Here is a 21,190-nt window from a genome sequence, read left to right on the forward strand (position 1 = left end):
ATAGAGAAAGAAGTTTACTCATGCTTATGTTAGCAAAGCTTGGAGCTCTGGTTTTTGTGATAACACACTGGCACAGGTTGCCCAGGGAGGCTGTGGCTGCCCCAACCCTGGCAGTGTTCAAAGCCAGGATGGATAAAGTCTTGAGCAACCTGCTCTGGTGGGAGGTGTCCCTGCCCAGGGCAGGAGTTGGGGCTGGATAATCTTTATCATCCATTCCACCCCCTTAACATTCTATGATTCTATGACTCCTGGGAGAGAAGGCATTTAAGAATCAGGATCATATAAAAGATGCAAGTTTCCCCTGAGTTTGTTTGTTTTGCTGTTAAATAATTGTTTTCCTAGTCAATGTTTCTGAATATACTCTAATGTAATGAAATGCCATCTAAACGGAGAGTCTACTGAGATGCCTCGAGTCTGAGCTGCAACCCCAGGGGCAATGCTATCACAGTTCTTTAATCTGGCAGGATGTTAGAGGACATAGTCATCTGTGGATAGATAGAGCAGTATTGTTTTCAAACTTTAGTTTTATTTATACCCTTTTTTTCTTACAGGGGGATCCGATTTCTCCAGATACTTCGCATGCTCCACGTGGATCGACAGGGTGGCACCTGGCGACTGTTAGGATCAGTTGTTTTCATACATCGACAGGTACTCCATCTTTAAAGTCCCCAGCATTTTGTCTCCTTTAGTAAATTCCTTTTTTGGACTTCAAATCACAGTCTGGAATGTGCTGCCCAGGGAGGTGGTGGAGTCACCATCCTTAGAAGTGTTTAAGGGGCGTCTGGATGTGGCACTGGAAGATATGGTTTAGAGGTTCCAGCAGTGACAGGTTAATGGTTGGACTTGGTGATCTTAGAGGTCTCCTCCAGCCTTGATGTTTCTATGATTCTGATTTAAATGAACTATTATGTTACAAGAGAAAAATTACTTTAAAAGACCATCATGTGTTTCTTTCCACTTTTAAAATAGGAAACTATTCTTTACTATTCAGGTCAGTGGCTAACAGGGTATAAGCATCAGTATTTCTTATTTTTTAAAAAATTATTAACTGATGTACTCTTTGATGTTATCCTTCAATAGAATTTATTAAGATTTAAATGAACTATTATGTTACAAGAGAAAAATTACTTTAAAAGACCATCATGTGTTTCTTTCCACTTTTAAAATAGGAAACTATTCTTTACTATTCAGGTCAGTGGCTAACAGGGTATAAGCATCAGTATTTCTTATTTTTTAAAAAATTATTAACTGATGTACTCTTTGATGTTATCCTTCAATAGAATTTATTAAATGCAGTTATCTGTGCTGCTTTTCCTATTGCAAATACTGTCCACTGTCTCATAGAAGATGTGTTCCTAGCTTGGTTGTTCTGTGAAAAAACAAATACTAGTGATAAAGCCTTGGAGAACAAGTCAGTTATTTAAATCATGCTATCTTTTTTGTGCCTGAATAAGGAGTTTTAATAAAAATGTGAACTATGTTATGATAATATGCAAGAAAAGTTACTTTTTCAGGGGTGTAGTCATGGAGACAAACTTGGCTATAAATAATTATATGTCTGTAGTGGGTTTACCTAGCCAGGTTTTGGCAGTGGAGGGGCTACAGGGGTAGCTTATGTGAGAAGCTGCTAGAAGCTTCCCCATGTCCAGCAGAGCCAATGCCAGGGACTCCAGGACAGACCCAGCACTGAGGCAAAGGCCAAGCCAATCAGTAATGGCAATAACACCTCTGGGATAACAGATTTAAGAAGGAAAAAAGTTATTGCACAGAAGTGATTGTGGCCAGAGAAGAGAGAAGTGAGAATATGTGAGAGGAACAGCTCTGCAGACACCAAGGTCAGTGGAGAAGCACCAGAGCTGAGGATCCCCTGTGGCCTGTGGTGAAGACCATGGTGAGGTAGCTGTGTCCTTGCAGCCCATGGAGATTAACAGGGTGCAGAGAGCTACCCATGGCAGAGCAGGTGGGTTCCCAAAGGAGGCTGTGAACCTGTGGGGAGCCCCTGCTTGGAGCAGGGTCTTGACAGAGACCTGCAGACCCGTGGAGAGAGGAGACCCACACTGGAGCAGAGTTCCTGCTAGGACTTGTGATCCTGTGGTGGACCCACACTGGAGCTGTCCCTGGGGGGCTGGACTGTACCCTGTGCAGAGTGACCCACTGCAGCAGGTCATGGAGACCTGCAGGCCATGGGAAGGACTCACATTTGGAGATGCTCATGGGGAGCTGTCTCCTGTGGGAGAGACCCCCACACTGGAGCAGGGGATGGACTGATCCCATGGGAGAGACCCCACACTGGAGCAGGGGAAGGACTGATCCCATGGGAGAGACCCTCACTGGAGCAGGGGAAGTACTTCTGAGTGCACTGACAGAAACCATGTGTGATGAAGTGACCACAGCCCCCAATCCTTTCTCCCTGCACCGCTGTGGGGGAGGAGGTAGAGCTGGGAAGGAGGGATGGGTGGGAGAATGTGTTTTTAAGGTCTGTCTTATTTTCTCATTATCCTGCTCTGATTTTGTTAGTAATAAATCACCTCATTTCCCCAAGCTCAGTCTGTTTAACCTATGAGAGTATTGAGTGAGTGATCTCTCCTGGTCCTTATCTCAACCCATGAACCTTTCATTGTATTTTATCTCCCCTGCCCATTTTGCAGAGAGGAGTGATAGAACAGCTTTGGTGGGTGCCAGGCACCCAGCCAGGGTCAGCCCACTACAATGTTTATTAAAGCTTTGAAATGATTGTTCTATATTAAAGTTTATTAAGCTGGAAAAGCTTTAAAGTTTTTCAGCAGACTTAAAAAAATTTCTAGTTGAAGGTTTCTTTTTGAGCCTTCATGGAATCTCTTTATGGAATCTCTTAATCAACATAGTAGAAACTTATATAATTAGCCTTTAAATCTTATATCATACCACACTGTGGATGGATAATACAGTGCTATGAATCTTCACATCAGACTTGTAAGAGTGGTTCTTTAACCTATTCTATGAGTATAGATGTGTTCTCCAGGTATTGACAATTACTTACAGATTTCCACAAGGACTTTTTTTATCTTCTATGTAGAAAACTGTGGTTCTGGAACAGAGAATGGGAGGTACTTCATTCAAAAGCAATTAATTTAACACTAAAAGTTAATTTCCTTACCTTTTTTTTTTCCCCCCCAGTACCACAGGAAATTTTATGTCACGTTGGCTGTGCTGCAGTGATGCACACTGAAGTGCTCTAGTATAAAGCCTCCTTTCATACTGTACAACAGGATGACTTTTAATGCTCCAAGTCTGTGTGGTCTTCATTTATTATGCTCACATTGCCTGGATATCTAGCTAGGGCAGAGCTGATATCCAAATACACTTTCTCAACATTTGCTCCCCTCACTGACAGAGGTGTTTGAGAAAAGTTTTTCCTGTGGGTGTTCAGAGTTTTAGTCAAGAATCAGGAAATACTATCTCCAAAATACAACACTTAAGTCTTAAATGTTGCAAGTATAAATAAGTTCAATGATTTAAAAGGAAAAAAGTAATCCTTGGAGAAGTGAATTTATGAGTAAACACACCTGAAGTTCTGCTAATCCAAAGAAGTGATTATGATGATAAATAAAACTCTACAGATCTGCAGTACCTGTCCAAGCAGATCACCCACTAACACATTCATAAAAAAATATCAAACACACAGTTCTGTATTGACGTTGGACAAGTGTAGCTGAAACCCTAACAAGGTACCAAATGGAAGGGAAAATGGAACCTTTATTCCTATCCAGTCTCTGAAAGAAATTTTTGTTTGAAAACACCCACCAAAACCAAAATAAAAACACCTCAGCTACTTTTTCTTCACGGAGAGAGTACAGAGTCCTCATCTATTTTTTTGAGTGTGATACTCTTTCAGAAAAAATGGAGCCCTAACCCCTTAAACAATGTGAGAAAATTAATCCACATCTTTGTGACCTGTGAAAATAACAAGCACTTGGAGCTCTGTGGGCCCAAAAGAGCTTACTAAAGTTGTCACCGATGATTTCCAGGTGTTTTGGAATTTTACATATAGCTGTATTAGCTCACTCAGGCTCAGTTTGGCTCAGATGCTCTTCTATTTTCAGCAGGTTGAGCTTATACAAGCATTTCTCGCCAAAAGCAACAAAACATGAGTCAATGTCACATGTGGTGGTGGAAAGACATGGAGAAATCATGCAGCTTACTGAAAAATTGAGTTAGCCAATCTAGCTCCAGCTTGTAAGCCTCTCATAGTAGAAAACTCTTTTCTAATATCTAACCTAAACTTCCCCTCCTTCAATTTGAACCCATTACCCCTTGTCCTATCATTGCAGCTCCTAACACAGAGTCCCTCTCTGGCTCCTTGTAGACCCTTCAGATATTGAAAAGTTGTCTGTGAGGTCTCCACACAACCTTCTCTTTTCCAGGCTGAACAGCCCCAACTCCCTCAGCCTGTGCTCATAGGGGAGATGCTCCAGTCCTCTTATTGACTTCATTGCTTCCTCTGCACTTGCTCCAACAGTTCCATGTCCTTCTTGTGTTAAGGGCACCAGAACTGTGTGCAGTATTCCAGGTGGGAATAGATTGCCCAGAGAGGCTGTGGCTGCCCTGACCTTGGCAGTGTTCACAGCCAGGCTGAATGAGCCATGTGCAACCTGATCTAGTGGGGAGATGTCCCTGCCCAGGGCAGGGGGTTAGGACTAGATGATCTGTAAGGTGCATTCCAACCCTTAAATTCTATGATTCCTCATTTTGCTTTGTAAGGTCTTGTACTGCTCTGAGGAAGGAGTTACCAATGAGTTGCAGATTTGGTTTTTTTCTTGTATTTTTCCTATGTGTTGAATTTTATATTGCGTGGTCCTTATTGGAAATGAAAATATAGATCCCAAGTCTAAAATAATGTGATGGCTCAACTGTCTCAATATTCCAATTTACCTTTGTGCATACTGGTTCTAGTTCTTGCTGTTTCCTCTGTGTATCCGAAAGACCTTGCTGAAAAGAGCTGTTTGTATTAGGCAGCATTCTTTTTTCTTAAGTTCTTATCCATAAAAAAAACATATAAATGTGAAGTTTTAAGGCCTCATGTCTGCAGAATGTTCTTTGCTTTGTTGTCTGTCTGTGTTTCTTCAAGCATGTGTTATTTTCAGATCTTCTGCACTCTCTCTTAAATGCAGTATGTATGAGATTGCTCCCCTTGTTCTTAATAATTAAATATAGGCACGAAGTATTTTGTCTCTCTATACATATGTAACATGGACTGGTGACATTTAAAACAAATCTTAGGCAATTACATTTTCATCTGGCCTTCACCTGAAAAGAATTCAGTCCTGAGATGAATAGCACTGGAGCTGAGAGGAGCCAGTGGTGAAACAAGATGAGTAGTTCTGTTGCTGTTTCAGCCACTTTGAAAGGATTTCATAAGACAAGACATAACACTTCTGAAAAGCATATTTCTTGCCTGCTTCCCAAAAAGCCAGCACTTAACACAGAAGTATTCCAGTTGTCATCCAGCCTCTGATTCTGTCCTCTGAGACAAAACTAAGACAAAGCAGTGATGGCCATTCCTCAGTGAGATGTAAAATCTATTCACATCTGAGATGTAAGCAACATGCCAGGTGTAACTAAGAGATTTCTGTTGATGTGGAAGGAAGTCACAAACCTAGAGACAAGAGCAAAGTGTTTTCTTTGTAAGCAGACAGCAAGAATTCATCTCCATTCCTGTTGCAGGTTTTTGTGTCACAGAAGTTAGTCTCATGTGTTAACCAGTTTTCTCTTGCATTGAGTCTCCATTTCTGTTGCAGGTTTTTGTGTCACAGAGCTTAATCTCGTGTGTTAACCAGTTTTCTCTTGCATTGAGAAAACACAGTGTAGGCAAACTAAAGCATTGTGAAAATGTACAGAAATGCAAATAGTCAATTATGTATGTTAACACAAGGAGCTTTCAAAGCAATGGAGTCATATCTACAAGTACACAGTGTACCATTGTCATTACTTAAGGTTGACCAGCATAGAAATCTGAACTACTGAAACCCCAAGTTTTATTCCTTCTTTCACCTGCCTTGTTTAGTTTGCAAAGAGTTAAGGCTTGAATTTGCCCCTGAGCAAAACTAAATGCTATCAAAATTAATTATTTAGGTCATAATTAAATAGAGGGAAGACACCTATTTTGCTTTGTGCCAAGATTACTTAAAGACTGGCTGACCCTAGACTTTTAATAGTGCTTAGGAGAAAGAACCATATGTGTATTTCCTGCTGCTGAATGTTGTTACTAGATACCTGGGATACCTTTTTCCAGAAAGCTCTTACAAGGAAATGAAAATAAAGCAATGAAAAAGAAAATCTGAAGGAAGTTTGATGATAAAAGCTGAATAAAACCTCACAAATAGTTAAAGAAACATGGGTTGAACATTACAGAAAGTCTGTGAAAACCTGCCATAATGTAGAAGTAGAGACAATTCTTCTTAGACAGGTCTGCATTTTAAATTTGTCTTATGGCAATGTTTTAATTCCCTTATTGGTTTGGATCCAAGAGAAGAGAAATGGCTCTGTCAAGAGCTTAAGGAAGTTGCTAATGAAGATGTAGCACAATATTTCATAATAAAGATGACTAAGTCTGTGCAAAGAAAATAAAGAAATAAATCATGTAAACTTGAAGTAATTAAAATAAGTTATTTTCCCATATAACTAGGTATTGGATCTTCCTGAGGGGCTGGTGAATTTCTCATTTGATTATAATGTAGCCCTGCTTTTAAAAGCTTTACATGTTTTTGCAACTGTGACACCACACATTCAGGCTGCTTAAATACTTCAGCACATTTTTTCCTGAAGACTGTCACAATCCTGCACCTAAGTCACATCAGTTCTGATACAATTTTCCTGTCCAAAAATCTGTAGAGAAACTGGTACAATCACAAGGACTGAATCATACCCTAACAAAAATCCCTAATAAACTGCCCTAGACTTGCTTTTTCAGGATTGAAGTAGAGGTTTCACCTATCAAACATATTTCATCTTAAGATTTTATTTTATCTTAATCTGAAAGTGTTAAGGCATCAATATTCAGTGTGCATGAGGTTCAGTAAGGCTCAGTGCTGGTCCTGCACTTGGAAGAGAACAACCCCATGCAGCCCTGAAGGCTCAGGGAGGTGGCTCAAGAGTTGTTGGGCAGAAAGGGACTTGGCAGTGCTGGTGGCACAGCTCAGTGTGAGCCAACAGTGTGCACAGGTGGCCAAGAAGGCCAAGGACATCTTGGCCTGGATCAAGAATAGTGTGACAGCAGGACTAGGAAAGTGTTCACTCCCCTGGACTGGGCACTGCAGAGGTCACACCTCAAGTACTGTGCTCAGTTTTGGGCCCCTCACAGCAAAAAGGACATTGAGGCACTGGAGTGAGTCCAGCCAAGGGCAACAAGGCTCAGAGAGAAGGTCTAGAATGCATGACAGATGAAGAAGGGCTGAGGGAATTCAGTTTGCTAAGCCTTGAGAAGAGGCTCAGGGTGACCTCATGGATCTCTCCAACTCCCTGACAGGGGATGGAGGGAGGTGGGAATGTCTGTCCTGCCATAGCTGCAGGGAGAGAATTAGAGGGAATGGCCTTGAGCTGAGACAGGGCAGAGTCAGATTAGATGCTAGAAAGTTTTTTCCCTGTTAGGGTGCTCAGGCACTGGAATACATTGCCCAGGGAGGTGGTGGAGTCACCATCCCTGGAAGTGTTTTAGAGTTATCTGGATCTGATGCTGGAGGAAATGGTTTAGGGTTTAGGGGTTCCAGCAGTGACAGGTTAATCATTGGACTTGGTGATCTTAGAGGTCTCCTCCAACCTTGATGACTTTGTGATTCCATGATTGAGCAATCTAAACATCAGATACACAAGTCCATTGCTTTGATATAGCTATAGTCACAAGACATGGCTGCTATTTCTTAACTGCTATTTTTGTGTACTGTTCAGAAAGTGAATTTCTAAAGCTGTTTTACTATTTAAAAATATTTAGGTGTTTCACATTTTGAGTGGACAGTCAAGTGGAATGATTCCCATTCCCAAGACATAAACCAGGATGTCCCATGCTACATTTAACTGTCTAAATGGTCTTGTATAAATAATAGCTTTTTGAATTCTTTTCTGTCTGAATTTCTTTTCTAGGAATAGAAAACAAGTCACTGTACTACCTTTTCAACTGGAGGCAAATTTCATCACTGAAGTATAGCCTAGGAATTTTTCTATTGTGATCCAAAGAAAAACCCCAGTTATTTACAATGTTTGACAATGACAGAATATATATGATGCAAGCCTTATGTGCTTGTTTGCTCTCTCTTTTAATAGGAACTCATAACCACACTGTACATTGGATTCTTGGGACTAATTTTTTCATCCTATTTTGTCTATCTCGCTGAGAAGGATGCAGTTGATGAGGATGGAAAGACAGGTTTCTCCAACTATGCTGATGCCCTTTGGTGGGGTGTGGTAAGTCCTTGACAACCTTTTAAGAAGGACAGAAGAAAAATATAATAAATACAATTAAATTGTGTATTAAATTTTATTTTGAAAGCAGATTAGTGAGTCTTTAGTAAAGGACACTGAACATTTACATGTATAAAATGTGCATATCTCAGAAAGAATACAAATTCCCTCCAGAATCTCCACAACTTCTTTTAAGCTCTACTTAATTATCTGCAAAAGGTGCCTAACTTTAAAAGTACATCCTATATGTGAAAATTGGGTTAATGACTTTGTTTCTTAAATCATTTTGTGTAAAACTCACTCTCAGTAATAATGCAGACCTTGATGCAGGTTACAGGTTCCTGGTTTGGTTTTTTTTCTCTTTTAAAGAAGTCTGTGATTCTCTGTAAAGGTAAATAGATCCATCAAAAGCAGCTGGCAAGGCTTCATGGATTCATCAAATCCTTTGGATATCAATTATCAGTCAGGGTCAGTGCATATCTTTGGTGAAATAAAGGAAAAAGGAGGAACTGGGCTTTTGAGAGTGTTGTGGTACTTGTTATGTGCATGCCCAGAATCAGCTGAAAAAGGAAGAGAGAACTATGAGCAGAATAGACCAGATTGTTTCAACACTCCCTTCCTATGACTATTCTCATCACATTTCTCACTGTCACTTATGCTTTCCTTCCTTATTAGCTGTTGCTTGAACCATCTCTTCTCTTGTGGACCCTTTTCCCCATTAGAGCACCTCATATAATTTATGAGTTGGCTGTCTCATTGTCACAAACCCAAGGAGATCCATCACAGCAGTGTTAGTGACAGAGAAAAATGAGAGGACTGGAAAAGATGCAGAGCTACCAAGTTCCAGAGCAAGAAGGATATGTTTCAAGTGTGATTTGAAACACAATAAACTGGTTTTGTTCTTAATTATAGACTTGAAAAATGCCAATTACTGGGCCATAAACCAATTCTCTGCATCCAGATAAACTGGTGAGTACTTCTGGCATGGCAGGCAAAAGATTCCTAGTGGATATATTTTCAAATCTTTAACTTAGATGCTGCATAAGCCTCTACTTCAGTGACATATATAGAAATATAGACTTTATTACATGTGGCCTGAGGTACTGTTTTCAAGTGGTTCAGTATAGTAGTATTTTCAACATTAAATTCCTGTCACTAGGTTGTCAAGTATTCATTTCATTTGCAAAACAGTATGAACTAAGTGAAAATCAAAAATTCACTAAATGGCCAGAGGGACCTGATTGTATAATGTGCTGTGAAGGAATGAAGCCATGAACTAACCCATACAAAAATGACTCATTAAAGTCCTCAATGGACATGTGATAAAACCTCATGATTATCGATATGAGACAACCTCTAGCTAGTGGAAGAAGAATAATAAATGTCTCAGATGCACAGATTGTGCTGTACTCAAACAATTGGGGTATAATTGCTGTTAGGAAAGATAGCTCATGTCTACTTTAAGAAAACAAATCAGTACACAGGCTCATTTATTCTTCTATTATTTGAGCAGTTCAGCTCAAACACCAGTGTTCAAATGACTGAACTCTGTGTTCCACTGCTGCTGTTCCTGGATTTGCTAATGGTCTAGCTGAATAGCCTCTGCAGTCCATCTAATTAAAAGTGGAGCTGCTTGTGGGAAGCTCAGCAGCATTAGGAACTCCCATAAAAGTTTGTACTAGTTCAGCTAAATCGAAGGAAAATAGCTCTTAAATTTTTCCAGCATAGTGAATTCCCAAAAAGGTTTGTGAATTAGAATGACACCAGTGAAAGAAAGGGAAAGCATATAGTTTATTAATAAGAAGGTCTTAATTTTAATATCTAATCATTAAAGGGTGGTGATTTGTGTTGTCTCTGCACAATGTCTTTGGTGTTTCCTAAAGTAATTCCTAGGCCTGGAATGGCAAAATGCTGGAAATGCCCTAATTCAGAGCTGAAAGGGAGGGAAGAAGAATCCCTTACCAAACTGAGGGGAGCAAGATAGAGTGGAAAATGAAAAAGGATTTCCAGCAGTCAGTTTGGGAAGCAGCTATCACTTGTAGCATCCAGTTCTCTCCATGTATATTCATGCAGGTGTAATTAATCTGCATGTAAGAAATCTTCCATATGAAGCCAGTGTAGTTTTTCTACCTTTCCTTTTTTTATTTGTATTCTTTTTTGGCTCTAGTTATCCATAACATGCATTATGAGATGCATTGAATAATTAGATAGGTATGACAAAATATTTTTACATGCTAAGAATCTACAACATTGATTTGAGTAAAGAGTAAAAAAAATTAAGGTCAAAAAAAGTCAGGCTGCGTTTCTACGAGTGTATTTTGTACTTCAGGAATTTTAAAGGAGTTCAGTGATGAAAACCAACAGATACATTTAAAATGCAAATTGCTTTACCTTGTTGAGAGAGATGAGTTGGAGTCTGTGGTTCAAAGCATTATGTATAGGCCATGCAAAGTGCTCAGTGGGTTTTGTTGTTATTTTCCAAAATTTGTTTTGTGTAATAGCAAGATAAAATCAGCTTTCTCTTTCTCTAGCTGAGGCACATGAAGAACACTGTTTAAATTGTTATTTAAGCTTTTCAGGCATCTAGACCTCCTCAGCATTTAGTGAGTCACGGTGCAGGTGCAGTTCACAGCTGGGAACAGTGACAAAGGACAAAGTGAATCAGTTTCTTTTTCTTTTTGAATCTTCTGTAACATAAAAACACAGATGTGGAGTTACTAGGGAGTGAAATTTGATTTCATTTATGCCTTTCAAAACTGAACCGTAGGAAAAAAATCTTGGTAGCAAGTATTTCAAAGTCTTATGTGTCTGACAAAAACCACAGAGTATTATGGGGAACATTTTGCTTTGAGTAGAAAGTGCAAGCTTGCTGAACTTGATACAAATGACCTGAAAGGTTTAAATATGAAGTAAAGAGAAAATAAAGAATGAATGAGAGTTGGAATTAAATGCTAACTACATTCACCTGCTTCAGTTAAATGCAGGGTTGTTTCACCTAGATTTGGCAGGCAAACAGATTAAAGTGCAAAGACATATCAAAGACTTGTGGTATTTTACATGAAGCCACTTTCAGAAGTTATAGCATGTAGAACACATGCAAAAGCACTTCCAACATTATGGTCTGTCTGCCAGAATTGCAGCCACTGTCAGAGCAGTTTTTCTGTCCTTACTGGGTGTTTTCTCTTGAGGAAAGAAGAAAGACATGTAGGAGGTTTCTCTTCTGTTGGCCCTTCCATGCTTATCTCTTGCTGCTGGTAATGCTTATTGGTCTTGCTGCAAACTCAACTATCCTGTCCTATTGAATTTGAATTAAATAGTTACTTCTGTAAATTGGTGTTAAATGGCAGAGGTACTTAGGATCAATTGCTCAGAATTTCCAGGAGTCAAATTTCCATGCCAGGGGTAGCAGTTTGAACCCCTTTATTTTTAGTATGTTTTTTGAGGTGTGCAGTCCTGATTCTTCCCACTTCAGGACACCTGATGGTCTTAAAGCATCAGAACAGCTCTGCTGACTTCTACTAAATGAGAGTTCTTCCCTTTTTGAAGTGTACATGTCTTTCCAGAGCCTGTGTTAGAGCATGTGCTCCAACAGCTGGAATGTGCCACCATAAATCTGTGTTACGAAGGAAGTGTCACTTTCCAAAGCCTTTTCAACATTCTCTGCTCACAGATACTAGTAACTTTTGAATACACAAGGAGAAGAATATTCTGTTGTGCTTAGGAAAGCCAAAGAATTACTGTTCTTTATAATCCTTTCCACATATTCAAAGTTCTAATTAGATTACCGAGAAGGAACCCTCTTAAGGTAACCAGGGAGAAACTTTCTGAAACTTGTTCAGGCACCTGCAGGAATCTGCCTGCTGTAGAGATGGAAAATTCATCTTTTCTGTGGTTACAGCCTTCATGCTGTCTTGCACAGGAACACTAAGGCAGCTCAACATTACTGCAGTTTGTTTTTAAGTCCTGAGTGCATGGGAACTCAGAAAAAACCCAACAACAAACCACCCACAAAAAAACCAAGATGCCTTTCATAAGAAAAAAAGAGAGGAAAAGGAAGGAAAAATCCCAGACTTTAAGGGGTCATCTGGGTGCACTGAGGAGCTGAAGTGCTGTTAAAGAAACACTGCTTTAACTTCCTCCACTGCCCACTAACACATACTGCGTTTCAAAGTTGAATTTCGGGGGGGTTAATTTTGGGCACTGGCAAACACATCTGTTTGTGTTGCTTTTAGCACACAGCACCTGAATCCCTTCATAAGCCACATTAAATCTGGACAAACACCTGGCAAGACAGAGCTCCTGCTGAGAGCAGCTTGCAGTTCAAAATAACAATATTCATTTGAGGATATTGTTACTACAAAGTGGACTCGACCAAGTGAGAAATTAATGATGAATAAACACAAGCTTAACTTTTATTGAACTTGGAAAAACTAAGTTTGATAATAGTTGGTCATGTTTTTTCCCTGCAAATCTTCCTTCCAGCTCTCTGTAGAACTGCTCTGAGAGGAGGAGGAAATATATTCTTCCCATTCCTTTATTGCTTGATAGTTTCTTATGAGAAGACTATTTTTGCATAATATCTAAGCATTTGTCAGCAACATTTTCCATAAAAGGCAGCTCTTTTGTAGTCAATGGAAATTTACATATTCTTTGAAGTCTCCTTGGCTGAGTTTCTGCTACCATTCAAGGCAAGTGAAGGGAGGGGGACTAGGTTTGGGGCTGGTGCTCCCAAATAGAAGCACATTTTTTTTGTTTCAAGTCCTCTGCAGTGATTAGCATTGGTGACAGAATTCTTCATTTCCTCACCAGAAGCCTTTCACTTCTCAGGGGGTACAAGCCACGTTTCTCACACCATTTTATGGCAGCATCTGAACTCTGAGTATGCTAAAAAGCCTTAATGGCTCTGGCCAGCCACATCAGAGGTCACCCCAACACCTCCATGACCCAGGACCTCTGTTTAGGCTCAGCCCTAGATGCTTTTTTGCTGCCTGAGCTGTGCTGGAGGAGAGCTGGTCCCTGGCTCAGCCATAGTCTGGTGAACTGGATCTCAACCCATGGGCTGACTTCCATATTCACCCTTGGACGTACCTCATCACCTTGATATTGCCATATGATTTAGACTCTTTGTTGGACACAGTCAGTGTCTAGGAGTCTATCCTGCTGTCAGCTTGGGCCCAGGGTGGTGAGGGCCCTGTCTGGCCAGCTGTAGGGTTCCCTTGGTTTGTCTTGGGAGCATTCTTTGGGATCAGCTGATTATCACCTTCCATTGGGGAGCAGCTGGCCCCTGTTACATTGCAAACCTGGCTGACAGACCAGCCTTCATCTAGACCCTGATCCCCCCACAGCACCATCTCTTCACTGACCACTGGCTCATAATGGATTCCCTTCCATCTTGCTGGGGCTCATCAGGGACAACCCAAAAAACTCTAGCCTACAGAGTCCCCACATTGACTTAGTCCCCCTGCAGTAAGTCCCTGCATATTCCATACCTGTTATAACCCCAAGGACATTGATCAGCAGTGACCTCTACCCACACCCAGGGGCTCTATTTAAGCTCAGCATATTTGTTGAAAAAAGGTGGTTTCTAGCTTAATTGCAACTGTGTCTGGATATGATATATTTGTCAAAAAAAGGTGGTTTCTAGCTTAATTGCAACTGTGTCTGGATATGAAGTTCCTTAATCCTGATTTCCCCCTATGGGCTGTTATTTTGTTGTTGCCTCATTCTTGTGAACCTGTGTGCTGACCATTGTACCTCATCATGACTTGTGGGTGGATCTCCTGGCTTGATGTCAGCCCTGCCTCATGATCCAGACTCTTGGTTGGACCTGGCTGTAGTTTCTGCTTCTGTTTTGCTTGGATGCTGGGGGACTGAGCCTGGGTGGACAGTTACTGTCCTGCTGGCTACATTTTCTGCCTTGCCTCGGGGATCCTTGTCCCTTAGGGAGCTTGCTGCCCTGTGCTGTGCAATAAGTTGATCCAGCTGTGTGCATCTTGTGGGTTAAACACAATACTGAGTGGCCAAGTGCTGTATTTGTTGGGGGTGGAAAAAAGCTAAGCACAGGGCTCAGCTGTGTTCAGCTCTTGGTCTACTGGTAGACTGACTTTAAGAGAAAACATGTCTGGGAATGATTGTGTGTTCCTCCTCTTACTATGAAGATTCAGATGGGATGGTATTAGTTCTGTCCCTTTTCATTCCTGTCAGTACAGGGCATAGTTTACTGTCTGCCTGACTGCAGAGTTGGGCAGATATCTGTGTGTTGGCTATGCACAAGTCAGTGTTATCAAGGCTTTCTTGTCCCTACTACATAAGCACATTTTAAAAGCAGAAGCAGAAAAACTGCAAGTCTATAGTTTCAAGCCCACAGGGCCAATCCTTTCAGTTTTGGAAGGGTGGAAGCAGCCAGCTACAAACTGTGAGAGCATTCATCCTGTGTACAGACTAGTGTTGCATCCAAACTAGTGGTCAGTTATGAAAATCTGCTGAAGAATTTAAACCCGGGATGAATCTCCAGTGATGTTTAGTGTATTCCTGTGGTTTCCTTATACCCAAATATAAATATTACTGATTCTTATCTATCTCCTGATACTTCTCTAATTTCTCTCATTCTTTTTTTTTCTTCCTGCTTTTTGGAGAAAAAAGGTACAGAATTGCACTGAAATGGTTGTTTGTTTCTGGCCTAGGTAACAGTCACAACAATTGGTTATGGTGATAAAGTTCCCCAGACATGGATTGGAAAGACAATAGCTTCCTGCTTTTCAGTATTTGCTATCTCTTTCTTTGCCCTGCCAGCAGTAAGTACAACTTGAATCACTTTATTAAAGTGACTGTCTGACTTGGGTGCACAATTAGATAGTTTTAAATTGGTACCTTTGATAGGAAATAACAGAGTTGGGTATTGCTTTAGAGTGTGCACACACACATCCTCAGGTGTGTGTTTGTGTCTGTTCACACAAAAGAAGGACATGTCCAGGGGAGGCCACCAGGATGCTCTGAGGGATGAAACCCCTCTCCTATGAGGAAAGGCTGAGAGAACTGGAATTGTTCAGCCTGGAAGAAGAGAAAGTTCCAGGATGACCTAATTGCAGCCTTCTAGTACCTGAAAGGAGATGGAGAGAGACTTTTTACAAGGGCCTGGAGTGACAGGACAAGGGGAATGGCTTCAAAACTGAAAGAAAGAAGGTCTAGATTGCATATGGGGAAGAAATTCTTTATTGTGATGGTGAGGCACTGGCACAAGTTGCCCAGAGGTGTGGCTGCCCCATCCCTGGCAGTGCTCAAGTTCAGGTTGGACAGGGTTTGGAGTTAGTCTGGTGGAAGGTCTCCCTGTTTGGACAGGTTGGAACTGGATGAGCTTTAAGGTCCTTTTCAACATTCTCTGATTCTATGAATGAAACTGCTGCATCTTTACATCAGTCAGTTTAGGAAAAGGTGGCCTCGAAAGGAGGGAAGAATAACTTCCACTACTCAAAGAGCTAAAACTAATCTATGAGTTAAAGAGAATGAGGTGTTTTTTTCTGGGCATGTCAGTGCCAGTGGTGAAAATTTATTTATTTCTCATTTTTTTTGTGACTATAAGATAACAATTTGGCATCCTGAGAGAAGAGAAACACTGCCATGAAGCAGAGGTCTAGGAAACTGCATCTGTCATCCTACGTGGTGTATAGAGCATCTTTGGGCTTTCTGGATCTTCAAATAAATAGGGCAAGAATAAAGACAACAGCATGAAAACAATTAGAAAAGACAAAGTGTTTCTTCAGTAACTATCTGTTCTAACAGAAATGTTGAAATTACAAAGCTGGAAAATCAAAGTGTGTTTTGGTTTTAGTTGTGGAGATGGGTTATTTTAGGGAGGGGTGGGTTGGGAAGGGTTTAGGGGTTAGCTTCATTGTGGCAAGGAATTAAAAATATGTGCAAAGAACAGCTGAGAATCAGTCATGTAACACTGTCATTTGCTTCTTCCCCCATTGTGTAGGGTCATCTTTGTAACGTGTCTGTCTCTGTGAATGTCTCTGTCTCCTGTAACCTGTAGATCTCAGCAGTAAACACCTGGTGTTTATTGATGTTACATGATGCCACTATTGATCTGCTCAGTTTTAGCTTTATTTGTTAGAATAAATGGAATTCTGTCACTGTGGACATTTGCAAATTCATAACTTTTCTTTTTCTTGGAAAGTATTTGATAAATTGTCTGTTTATTTCACATGTAAAGTATTTGATTTAGGTATATGAAGACATATCCAAGTCTGACTAGTGATTTTGGTTCTATTTAGGGTATTCTTGGGTCTGGTTTTGCCCTTAAAGTGCAGCAGAAGCAGCGTCAGAAACATTTCAACAGACAAATCCCAGCTGCAGCTTCCCTAATTCAGGTAAGGCCCCTAACAGTAAAATATCTAAGAGTTTATTGGAGAGGGAATGTGTTCTGGTATAGAGGTATTGAGAATCCCAGTTCCTATTATAAATCTAGAACTTGTGTTTAACCACTTTGTCACTAAAAAAAAAGGTAATTTCCTGTCCTGCCTCTCTGGGTGGGCATGGGAAACTTGATTAACCTGACACTGACTGGGTGCAACGAGTTTATTTGGTAAAATAAGTTTTTAAAGAAAATCATCCTTATGATATTTATTTCATAACCTCCTTTTCATGCTCTGTTAGGTGCATCTGCCAAATCCTATGCTGAAAAATGTGTGTACAAATACATGTAATGACACACATCAGTTTTGAAAAATGTCCCAGGATAACATTCTATATGATAATATAAATAACACAGCACCAGAGTGCACAAACATATAAATGTGGCATGCTACAGAAGAAAGGAAACAGCAATATTCAATGAGGCTTGGGGAGATTCACTTTTATGAGGGTTGTTTGGGTTTGATTTGTTTCCTTTTTTGCTGTTGGATCCCAGCTCCTAGGGAGAAGCTGCAAAGAGCATACTGAAGATCACTGTGTGATAAGTGGATATGTCCTGGTGCAAATTGCATTCAGCACAGTTGTGTAGAGAGAAGAGTGGATTTTACTAGGCATGGTGTGGTATAGCACAGTCAAAACCCCTTGCAGGGAGGTTTGCCTTGACTGAAGATTTTGTCAGTTTGATCTGCAGCAAAATCTGACTTACCTACCCTGCAGGACAACAGTCACTGCTTAATCATGGAGATTATTTGGGTTGGGTTTTATTACAGACGCTGTGGAGGTGCTATGCAGCAGAGAAATCCTGCCCTTCCACAGCCACATGGAAGATCTATGTTACAGCTCCAGTGCAAAATCCCAAAAAGTCACCAGCGCCATCTAGCCCTAATCTGAGAAAACAGGTAAGGGAGGATTGACAGAGCTTTGTTCTGTGCTAGTTTTTGATTTCATGGGGATAACTTGCCAAAAGCCTTGTGATAGAACTGAAGACCTTGGACAGCTGAAATACGTTTGGTTGTTTTCTCATGCCTCAGCACGATTAGTTTAGTTTTCCTTAAAATATTCCTGAGGAACAGTTGTCTCCTGACTCTAAATTTGCCCTTGTGGTAAGACAGGTACTAAATTCTCTATATGTCTTTGAAATCTCCTACCTTCTCAAAGGGCAGTGTAAGGTAATGATGACACTTTCCCATTTTGCATTCATTTTCCATAGCAGTTTATACAGGAAGAAAGGAGAAAGCTCATTTAAAAACTCATGTTCACTAGCAGTATGTGGCTGGCCAGTAGCTATTCTTTTCTTGCTCAAGTACTCTGTGGTGCTTTGATTTGGGGCTGTGTATAGAAGTCTCCAGAACTAGAGACAGAAAAAAAAAGGAGAAAAGGGATAAAGCTGAAGTAAGACCCCTTAGATTGTGTTTCTGAACAGCAACCAATCTATGGTTGGAGAGCTGGAAAAATTAGGTATTACTTTCCCTCTGTTTCCTCTAGTGAGAGGAAATTCCCTAATGTATTATTAAACCTGAACCTTCCTGTGAAGTGCTAACCTTAATTTAAAAACATAGTAATGGCTCTTTCATCTCTTACCAAAGGATCATCTCTTGTTCCTTCCTTGTCTACATAGCTTCTTTTCTAAGGACTTAAAGATAAATTAATCACCTTATGCATTTTGTTTTCCAGAGAATTTCTAGTTTCTTTTCCTGCTATGAGAGCCTGTAATCTTTGCTTTTGGAAGCATTTTGATGCACGGTACTGCATCCACTGTCTACCAGAAATACCCATTTCTGCCATTTTTTCCCCCTGTTTGATTTTTGAGCATGCTTTTCTTTAACTGCTGCGGAGCTGAAAAGAAGAATGAACTCCAAAAGTCTGAATGTAGGCCATAACAAAATTAGAATTATTTGTGTAGACCAAATAACATTGTCCCATTTGTGAATACATTGATCCTGCAGCTGTTTGCGTTGATCCAAACCTTAATTTTTCATTTTTAAGTATAAATTGCAGGATGTTTGTTAGGGTGCCTCTTCTAAAATCATTGAGAACTGTTTGGAGGCAGGAAGAAAGATTTGGATTCTCCTGTTGTTCCTAATTTAGCCTTTTTTGAAAAGGCTACACAGAGCCTAGTTCATAGTTCAAAATCTATGGTTATGTTTAATTTCAGCTTTAGAAAGATGTTACAGCCAAGCTCTTGTGTACTCAGGTGATTAGTATTTAGTACTTTGTATGCCTTGAGTTTTGGTCCTAATTTGAGAAATTGACTTGAGACTTGATTTCTCAGAATGTGTTAGGTATCTTCTCCCGAGAATCAAATTCTTATGAGATTGAAGTTGATAATTCAGAATCAGATACTTTGAAAACATAAGCAAAAGTAGCAACCCTTTCACTGAATTTCAGTTTTGTTAGGAGCTGCAGTGATAGGACAAGGGGGAACAGGTTCAAATTGAAGGAGGGGAAATTTAGGTTAAATATTAGGAAGAAGTTTTTTCCTGTTCTGGTGGTGAGACACTGTCCCAGGTTGCCCAGGGAGGCTGTGGCTGCCCCAACCCTGGCAGTGTTCACAGCCAGGTTGGATAAAGCCTTGAGCAACCTGCTCTGGTGGGAGGTGTCCCTGCCCAGGGCAGGAGTTGGGATTAGATGATCTCTAAGCTCCATTCCAACCCTTAAAATTCTATGATTCTATGAATGTCATTCTTTAAATAAAATGTATACTAATTCAAGAACTGACTAATAGTTCATATGTGTATTTGTGTTTTATTATATCTTCTGATACCATCCCATTTCTACTACCACAGGCTAGAAGATACAAAAGAAAAGGGAAGTTAGGCTGTGGTAATGGTTCTGCACCTGTAATAAACCCAGGAGAGAATTCCTTGTCTGTTCCACAGATCACTTATGATCACATTGATGAACAAGAGGACAAAAAAGATGTGTCTTTCTACATTGGTGAACCTAGAGGTAATTTACTTTTATTTATGTTGAGTTTAGCATTTTTTAAGAGACAATGTTGATGAAGGGGCAATTTCTGTGAAGAAATAGTTCTAAAGCTAATCAGTAAAGCAAGCTGCCTCCAGCCAAGGATTTAGTCTTTAGATTCACATGGTGTGAATATCAAAAGAGCTTTCTTTATTTGCCTAAGTTAGCTCAATTAAGATGTTGGATGTATTGATAATTCTCCTTTTTTAAATTATTTCAGAGGTGGGTGGAAACCTTCCTCAGATCTACCCCACCTTTAAACTTTATCTCCCAGAGTCTGAAGGAAGGAAAAATAAATCAGGAAACATATTTTTACTTTTTACAGGACCTTCTTAAACATTGTGCAAACAAATTGTGTTGGGAACAGCTAAATATTTTAATGCCTGTGTCAACCAAGAGTTTTTGAGAAGTTTTTTTTTGCTTGCTTTATTTAAAATACTGTGTTGCTATAAATGGGGTTGTATTTCAACCTGCAAAGTGTCTGAATTTCACTGCTGAGTTGAGATACTTTGTATAAATTTTTTTTCAATTAATTTTGTAATGGAAATGTACTTATGAAATGCTATTGTTTATTAGAAATTGGGATTTTCTGGAGAGCTTGTTTTTTCATGTTTGTGTTGACTTGCTTTGTCTGGTGAGGTTGGGGATCTGTTCTGGATCTGCTTAATCTTGAGCTAAAGGTCATAACTGATGAGTTATGTTCCATACTTAGAGGCATGCAAAGCCTTGCCAAGTTCACTGAGGTATCCAAAGATGCTGGCTCTAGTCTAAGGCATGTTATGGGATGCTTTGAGTTAGGTTTTCATCTGTCTTTGATAAACCTGAACATCAACTCTGTAGAAAATTGTTGCTCTTATGTGACATTGAAGCTGACACAGAATTTCAGCCTGAGGAAAGAGTATGGCTGTAGTCTTGACATGGAAGTTTCTTTAATAAGAAGTATTTTAAATATTTTTGTCTGCAGAGGGAGCATGTAGTGTCTTGTGAATTGAACACAACCAAAGGTAGGAGTTTCACTGAGTTGCTCTGACTCTCTAGGGTTGCTAGATTGTCAATGCAACCCATGTCATCCATGCTAGACATAGATAGTTGAGGGCTAGGTTGGCTGTATTCATGACTGCCAGGGCATGTTTATTCACTCAAGCTATGTTCTCTAAATGCTCATAGTTAGTCTGAGCAAAGCACAGGATGAAAAGAGAAGCCTGTATCTTTTTCTGCCTGACAGCTTGGGAACAGGAAAATGAAAGCATGTTTTACACTTTTCCTGAAAATGTATTCTTGTTGTGCTTTTATCATAGCAGGTCTAATTTATTCTTGTTCTGAGAGACAGCCATGTATATTATTCCTTTGCCAATTAAGTTTTATCTATTTTTCTTTT

General features: G+C 40.0%; 1 protein-coding gene across 1 annotated transcript in view; it reads left to right on the forward strand.

Annotated features, from left to right (window-relative positions):
• The window catches only part of LOC103806070 (potassium voltage-gated channel subfamily KQT member 1), a gene marked incomplete at both ends in the record, with an annotated part of 39,259 nt that extends 19,465 nt beyond the window's left edge, over positions 1-19,794 (forward strand). The window contains 6 exons of the mRNA XM_009078741.1: positions 552-648; positions 8,296-8,436; positions 15,117-15,227; positions 16,707-16,802; positions 17,616-17,744; positions 19,632-19,794. Of these exons, the coding sequence (XP_009076989.1) occupies positions 552-648; positions 8,296-8,436; positions 15,117-15,227; positions 16,707-16,802; positions 17,616-17,744; positions 19,632-19,794 (737 nt within the window). The remainder of the gene's footprint in view (positions 1-551; positions 649-8,295; positions 8,437-15,116; positions 15,228-16,706; positions 16,803-17,615; positions 17,745-19,631) is intronic.
• Positions 19,795-21,190: the final 1,396 nt, after the last annotated feature.

This window comes from Acanthisitta chloris, unplaced genomic scaffold, assembly GCF_000695815.1.
Source record: "Acanthisitta chloris isolate BGI_N310 unplaced genomic scaffold, ASM69581v1 scaffold2847, whole genome shotgun sequence".
NCBI classification, from domain to species: Eukaryota; Metazoa; Chordata; class Aves; order Passeriformes; family Acanthisittidae; genus Acanthisitta; species Acanthisitta chloris.